At 34.7% G+C, this 7696-nt stretch overlaps 1 protein-coding gene across 3 annotated transcripts in view; it reads right to left on the bottom strand.

Moving 5' to 3' along the window:
* Positions 1 to 7482, bottom strand: part of LOC102678715 — a 16249-nt gene extending 8767 nt beyond the window's left edge. For 2 of the 3 annotated variants that reach the window (XM_031509958.1, XM_031509959.1), the window contains exons 1-13: positions 7312 to 7482; positions 6048 to 6416; positions 5484 to 5792; positions 5218 to 5389; positions 4777 to 5049; positions 4585 to 4689; positions 3564 to 4526; positions 2828 to 2977; positions 2309 to 2680; positions 1475 to 2221; positions 949 to 1040; positions 723 to 871; positions 372 to 482 (exon numbers count right to left, since the gene is read on the bottom strand). In XM_031509958.1, coding sequence (XP_031365818.1) covers positions 372 to 482; positions 723 to 871; positions 949 to 1040; positions 1475 to 2221; positions 2309 to 2680; positions 2828 to 2977; positions 3564 to 4526; positions 4585 to 4689; positions 4777 to 5049; positions 5218 to 5389; positions 5484 to 5792; positions 6048 to 6416; positions 7312 to 7389 — 3890 coding nt within the window. In that variant the 5' untranslated portion in view covers positions 7390 to 7482. The remainder of the gene's footprint in view (positions 1 to 371; positions 483 to 722; positions 872 to 948; positions 1041 to 1474; positions 2222 to 2308; positions 2681 to 2827; positions 2978 to 3563; positions 4527 to 4584; positions 4690 to 4776; positions 5050 to 5217; positions 5390 to 5483; positions 5793 to 6047; positions 6417 to 7311) is intronic. The other variant, XM_031509960.1, reaches the window with a different exon arrangement.
* Between the last annotated feature and the right edge of the window lie 214 nt (positions 7483 to 7696).

Genomic DNA, 7696 nt, shown 5'->3' on the forward strand with positions numbered 1-7696 from the left:
GCATTATAATTGCATCATGAGTTATCATACTATGAAAATATTTAAAGAAAAAATTCTTAACGCAATAAAACATCTATTCTACGTATTTATTATGTAAAAAAAATTACGAGAAGAGGATCGTGACGAAATGCGTACGTTTGTTGAACATTGCGTAAGAACGAAACACGATTTTTTAAATAATTTTGTCTCGAAACTCAACGAAGTAAAATTTTTTAATTCAGCCCAATATTTCTTAATAAAGTGTTTCTTAACGTGTGATAATTATCTAGATAATTTATGCAATGTTTGCTTTGACTGTTGTTTTAACGTCATTTGATATCAAAACTGTTTTATCTGTAAAAAGACATTGTCATTGATACGTGGCGTCTTACTTGCACGATTGAAATTTATCCTCGTCGCCTTGACACGAGACTGAATTTGCGGCTATCCAAGTTGGCATGCCATTTTGACCATTTCTCCCTTGCCAAGCCATCTCGGCGCCCCTGTGAAAAATTTGAAACAATTTTCCTTCCTTAGAACATTTCCATAAAGTATGCAAAATAAATTTATCAATAATAAATAAAAAATAATAATAAAAAACTAATCAATAATATTGTGAAATTCTTTGTCTTAAAATTAAAAAGTAATCTTCATTGTTTTAAAATTAAATTAATACAAGTTTATACAGAATTCTTACTATCTTAAAATTTGAATAATATGAAATTGAAATAAATTTAAAATACCTGGTATATCCAAGCTGTTTGCATACGACATGTGCTTCTTTTAAGGTCCAACCATTTCTCGAGTCACAAACGATTCCCCATCCGGGATTCGTGCCTTGAACTTCTACGTATCCATCGTGAGGTCCAGACCCTCCTCTAAGTCGAATCACCTAGAGAAATTTCACCAGCAAAATTTAATAAATTATTTATAACTTCAGAACAACTTTAACAACACAATGATTCATACCTGACCAGAAATTGGTGTTGGCATAGTAGTCTTCTTGGAATGATCTAATGGTTCCACTGGTGGTATATAGTACGATGGAAATGGTGGCTCCTCTGTAAAATAATATTTTTCCTATTTAGAATCAAATTTTAAAACATGTACAATAATATCAAAAAATAATAGGTAAAATATTCTATGTGTATTTAAATCGATAAATAATATTTAATTTTAATTTTAAAGCAACTAAACAGATCACTTATCAATATTATCACGTATATGTTATTATGAAATGACAAAATTAAATTTGCATTTGATTACGACTAACAGAGATTTGGACATAAATGTCCACAGTCTAATCATTATTCTTTCAAGCATGATTAACAATGATTAACAAATAGTTTCCAAAAACATGCCAAAAGCCAATTAATTGTGCAAAAGTATAAAAAAAGAAGAGAGAACCTTACCTGCACTTCGTCGAACCTTTACAGATAAAAAAACGATCACAACATCCAAAACCAGATCAAACGAAGACCATCATTAAACTTACCTTTCGCGAAAGGGGCAGCGTCTACATTGAAAAGATCTACATCCACGTTCTTCTTATTGATCTTCATGATAACAGAAGCTTTCGTGGTCGTTTCAGTTACATTTTTAAAAACCAATACAGGTTTCCACTCTTTCTTGTCGTTCAACAGTTCCACAGATTCCACGGGTTCAGATTCCTCGGATGCAGGCTCGACGATGTCCAGATGCCCGATCGTCGAAGAGTTTTCGTAATCTATCCACACGGTAGGCACGTTTGGATCGGTCGTCGAAATTTCACTGTTTTCGGTGGTGGTGTTGACGAATCTTTTCCTTGGTGGAATTGTCAAAGGCGGAATCTTTCGTGTCGCGTTATTGACGACGGATTCATTGAAGAAATTATTGAATTCTTGATCAGGTGGTTCGAGATTTGTCGATGGAACGTTTGGATATCGGTCAGTGACGTTCGATTCGAAAACCGGAGGAGTCAATTGACTCAGGGGTTGAAAATTGGTACGATTGGGGGAGTTTCGATTCTCGTAAGTTGGCAACTCGCGTTCGATTGAGACACTCGGCAATTGCCAACCGATTGAAAAGTTATTTGTAGACTGGTGGTTATCTGGTGGTTGCAAATTGGGGGATGGTATTGGAGAATAATTGTTGCTTCCTGAGAAATTTAATAAAAATGGAAGAGCCAGAGATTTGTTAAGGGATGGATATGGTGGTAGAAGTTCCAATGACGGCACGAATACACGATTGTTATAATTACCGCCTGAGAAAATAATAATAATTTAGATTAATTCATAAATTCATTGAAATTGTGATAAATAAAATTGCGATAATTGAAAGTAAATATTACCAGAGGGTGCCAAATTTCCAGAATTCGCAGAAGAGTTATACATCCAATGATACCTTTGAGTTCGATGTCCACCAAAAGAATTATTCGTATTGCGTAGGATATTGTTGGAGCTAGAAGGATGATTGTTAGAACTAATGGGTGGTGGTTGAAGAACCGTAAGTGGTATGTTATCGATGTTTGTTTGGGAATCGATATAGATATTTTTATCACTTTTATCACTTTTGTTGAATTCATTCAGATCCGAAAGATCGTTTGGTCTGTAAGTTCTCGTTTTCGAGTGGCCTTGATTCACTTCGATTTCTTTTGTGATAAAATGACCTCTTGTACCATTTGGATTAAGCTTCGTTGAATTAAATGCTGTATTTTTTACTCCTAGTAATAAAAATTAGTGAAAGAAAATATATAAAGTATATAATTCGTGATAACAGAAACAAAATATTTAAATAATATATATCATTTGATTATAGAATTTTCTTTCGCTGTTCTAAATATATTAAAATGAATCTTCAATTCGCATACCTGGTCCAAATAAGTCTTTAAAATGCTGAAAAATGTTCGTTTTCGATGCCCACGTATCTAACTTAGAATCTGCTTGTCTATCAGCTGTACTTTGATAAATATTAGGTCTAAATTTTCCTTCACGGAATTTGTCATCCTTGTTAACAGGATCTGAAAATGATCAATTTTTAAAATTGTTTATTGCATCTTATATTTTATATTATATCAGAAAGATAAAATCTTTACCCAATAAAACGATACAAATACATAAATTTATAAATTTTGTTATAATTTATTTAACATTTAATTTTGTTGTAATTGTCAAAGTATTTACCTGTTTTTTGCTGGTAATCAATATCTTGATTTGTCCAAAATGAAGATTATATACATATTGACTGATTATTTTTGTTATATAATTTTATTTACAGTTTATTATAGAAAAAAATTGTCTAAAAAGACATTTTTATATTTTCAGACTGTAGAATTTTTCTATATAAATCCCATTTGCGTAAAAATTAATTTTCCATGCTTATGTGCAACATAACATGCTATTAGAACGATAACCCTCATGCTTCAAGCTATGTCTTTATTCAATATAAACATGCTTTACAACCAACAAATAAAATTTTAATAAATTCTCATTAAGAAAATTATTTAAAATTTCCAAATATCAATTCTAAATTTAATCCTTTCGATTTTTCCTTAATCGCATAAATAATCGATCCATCAAATTTAAGAAAGAAAAATTAAAAATCACCTTGATCCCAACGTCGATTTGGCATCTGTCCTCGTTCCTGTTGATTCCAATTATTGAAACCATTTCCCGTCAATCTGGTTTGATTCCAAATTCTTCTGTTCCCTACAATCTGCATGTCGGATCTCGAGTTATCCACTGGTTGATAATTACGATTAACATAAATCGAAGTTTCATCAGATCCTGTCTGCGAAAATCCAGGACCCATCCTCTCCTGTCTATTAGACGCGGATTCTTGATTACTATTTTCATTCCATGGAACATTGCCTTTGTCCAATTCACTAAAACTAGGTCTTTGCGCTTGTTGTCCAGTTTCTTCGACCGTCCAGGTATGACTAGGTACAGTTTCCGGCCTATCTTGAGTATCTCTATGATCGAATTCCTCGTTAAAAGTATCCTTTTTCATGTCAAAAGTGGGCTTTTGAGCCTGCTGGCCAGTTTCTTCCATTGTCCAAGTATTAGTAGGAACAGTTTCCGGCCTATCTTGGGTACCACGATGATCGAATCCTTGATTCAAAGTACCTTCGTGATCTTTTCTCGTGTCAAAGGTAAACTGTTGGTCGGTTTCTTCGGCTGTCCAAGAATTACTAGGAACAATATCTTGAGGCCTATCTTGAGGCCTACCGTGATAATAATGATGATGTTCGTGATGGTGTCCATGATTGAAATGCCAATTTTCGGCTCCCTGGTTTCCAGATGTTTGAGGATGCGGTTGATGGAACGGAGGAACAGGTTGCTGCGTTTCAGTGTCTTTGGGATCATGCGTTGGTGAATGAAAATGATGATGATGATAATGATGGAATCTATCGTTATAATTTCGATCACTTGACTCGTGATGATAAGGCCATTGTGGCTGTGGGGAACTTGAATCCGATGTATCCCAATTAGTTGGAGAATAGGACGGCCAAGTGGTTGGTTTCTTCAAGATTGGCCTCCATGTCGGTTTCAAAGGATCCCAAACTGTTCCTAAATGAAACATGGTTGAAACGTAGTGTGGTTGACGTGAAATCTGGTTTCTAATTACCTTGTAACGTGTGATTGTACTTGTGAGAATGATGCCAAGTTCTCGAATCGGAGGAACCGTGAGATGGCCAAGGTTTGAAGGAAGAATCGACCGGTTGCTGCTTATCTGGATTGAAATTCGTGAAATTAGGATTAAATAAAGCAGAAGATCTTCGTGATTTTTATTATATCATGGTTTATTAATAATAGTTACCTTCCTTGCAACCAGGGACATTATATGGCCAATCACAGACAGAGATGGTAGGATTGAAAGCAGTACCAGGGCCGCAATCCATGATAAATGTTCCACCATTCGCGCATTGAAGAAACTTTTTACATGTTTCTGGATGCGGTAACAATCCTGTGTAATCGTCAGGACAGGTAATTTTCTTTGGTTGAGGCTTTTCATATCGCAATCTTCCATCGTGATCCTCGTAATCAGGAGGAACCAATGGTTTTGTCGTCTCTTCTTCAGATTTCAAGGCATCTATATTAGAAGAATGTAATATCAATAAATTATTATACGAATTTATATTTTTATATAAACAGAAAACTAAATAGAATAATTTGGATTTTCCATAAGTTCATAATAATTTTCAATATAATTATCGCATAATTATACGTATAATTTTAATTATTTTGAATATTTTGTTACCTTCGCAACCCTTTACATTGCGTGGCCAATCACAAACCATAACAGCAGGATTGAACACGGTGCCAGGACCACAGTCCATTATGTGCGTTCCTCCATTGGCACATTGTAAAAATTTTGTACAATCCGAGGGATGTGCTATCAATCCTGTTACATGAGGCGGACATTTTGGCTCCTGTTGAAATTTACACGCAACAAAAAATATTTTGTAAATCTCAGTTACAATAAAGACCAAATTAACTTCAATTAATGGCTAATTAAATTTAGACCTGCAGCCTAGAAGAATCTAAATGCTCGATCGTTGGAAAATTATAATAATTGTTAATTTCCTCCCCATAGCACTTCACTTTTTGCGGAAAATCGCATTCCAACGTGTTTGGATTGAAGAGTGTACCAGGAGCACATGCTTGAACGAAAGCTCTGCCCTTCCAACAGTTCACGAAAAATTTGCAATCCGGGGGATATACGAATTGTCCAGTCGAATCGAATTCCGGACATTGAACGCCATGTTTCGAGTCATATCGAGCCACTGTCCATTTCGTTTCTGTTGAAACAAAAATTTTCTCTTCGCGAGGTTTCTGGAAAAGTAATAAAAATTTTAAGAAAAATTATATTTTTGTCATTGAGAAAAACTTCCAACAAAATAGATGCTGAAATATCTAATATTAATAAAGTTTAATTGAGATAATGAATTTTATTTTTCAACGATCCTTATATTTAATGTTCGAGATAAACTTAATCAAAATAATGTTTCTAACTTTTTGAAGTAAAATCTGAGGAAAGTCAATATTTGTATAAAATTATTTATAACAAATTTTCAAATAAATTATTACCGTGCTGTCAGCAGGTATTCCTTCGTAATACTTTTCATCTTTTATCCCTATTTGTTCATTTTTCTGTTGATCATTGTACTTCGAAGAAAGATCGTCATCTTGTTCAAAATTTGTCGTGCTTTGAGAATCACTCGTGATCTCTGTTCTCTGCTCGATCTCACTTCCCTTGTTCTTTTTCCAGGGGCTCCAAGTTTTCGTCCCAGCCTCTATTACGTACGGTTTTCGAGGAATCGGGTAATCTGAATCCCCTTGCCATTTTGCAGAACGTGATAGATCTTCGTTGGAATCGATTGGACCAGGTGAATACCAAGGAAGCACTGGTTCTCTTCGTTTTGGCGGTTTTGTTGTCGTTTCTTTGGGATCATAGATCTACGTGTAAATTAAAAATTGAGAAAAGTGTGATAAAAGTACTTAAATTCTGATAGATTGTATTACATAGAATTATGAAGAATGATAATAGATTTTTAAATTGATCTGAATCAACAATTTAATTTTAAATGCAAAAAAGAACACATGACACTTTTAAACAAATGTTTAAAAATAATAATATTGTTGTACACGAATGTATTAAATTTCTTATACACTTTGCCATCACAGAAGCAAGCAACGATACAAACAAAGAGAATCATTGAAAATCATTATCGAAAGTAACCTACACATATAACCAATTTTTCTGCTTTAATTATTTCAGACCATATTCTTTACTTTTATCGTCCACCTTATCAGCGCTTATCTAGTTAATAAATATTAATAACATACTTCTCCGACGACCACAATTAAGAACGAAAAACAGTTACTACGTAGAAGATTTAATAATAATCAACAATTTGCGCAAAAACCAAATCCAATTACCAAAACGTCACAAATTTCATCTCTAATTCATCCTCCAAATCCGCTAAATCGTTTTCTACAAAATAAAAAAATCGTGATATTCACAAAATTGGACAAAACTGCCGCTCATTTTCTTCCATCAATCCATCGCCACACGTTCCTCACAACAACATTCACAAAGAAATCTTCCCTGCAAAATCATCAAAAAGAAAAAAAATTCACCGCAGCAAAAAAAAAAAAAAGAAACATCCAAAGAATTAAAATTCAAATCAACATTCAAAGAGAAATAAAAGAATAAATCATTTTCTCATCATCGATTCCAGCCATCATCATCAATCCTTAAACAAATCTTCCCGCCAGGTTGTTGAAACCGCGTAACCAAAGAAGCACCCTTCCGGTGTGAAAGAGCAATAAGAAGAGTGGAATCACGTACCGCGTAGACGATTGCGACGACGAAACATAGACGAAGAACAATGAAAACGAGGGAACGATCGGTATACCGCGACATCATCCTCGACTATACTGCCTCTATCGCGGCTGGATGATCTGGTTTTTCCTAATGAAACCGTCGTTTGATCACGATCGCGTACTTACCGAGAAAGCTGTAGATACGAAGTTCCTTCGGATGAGAAAGATGCTACGAAGAATGGAAAGGGGTTATCAGTCATGGAGGTCGAGGGTCGAGATCGCCTCCCGGAAAAAGAAGTCGACTCGAGGCTGATGCGAGACGAACGAGCCAAGAAGACGAATGATCGAAACTGTTCCGAGGAAAAGAAAGACGAGAGAGAGAGAGAGAGAGAGAGAGAGAGAGAGAGAGA

The sequence above is a fragment of the Apis dorsata genome, unplaced genomic scaffold (genome assembly GCF_000469605.1).
Source record: "Apis dorsata unplaced genomic scaffold, Apis dorsata 1.3 scaffold_194, whole genome shotgun sequence".
Lineage (NCBI taxonomy): Eukaryota > Metazoa > Arthropoda > Insecta > Hymenoptera > Apidae > Apis > Apis dorsata.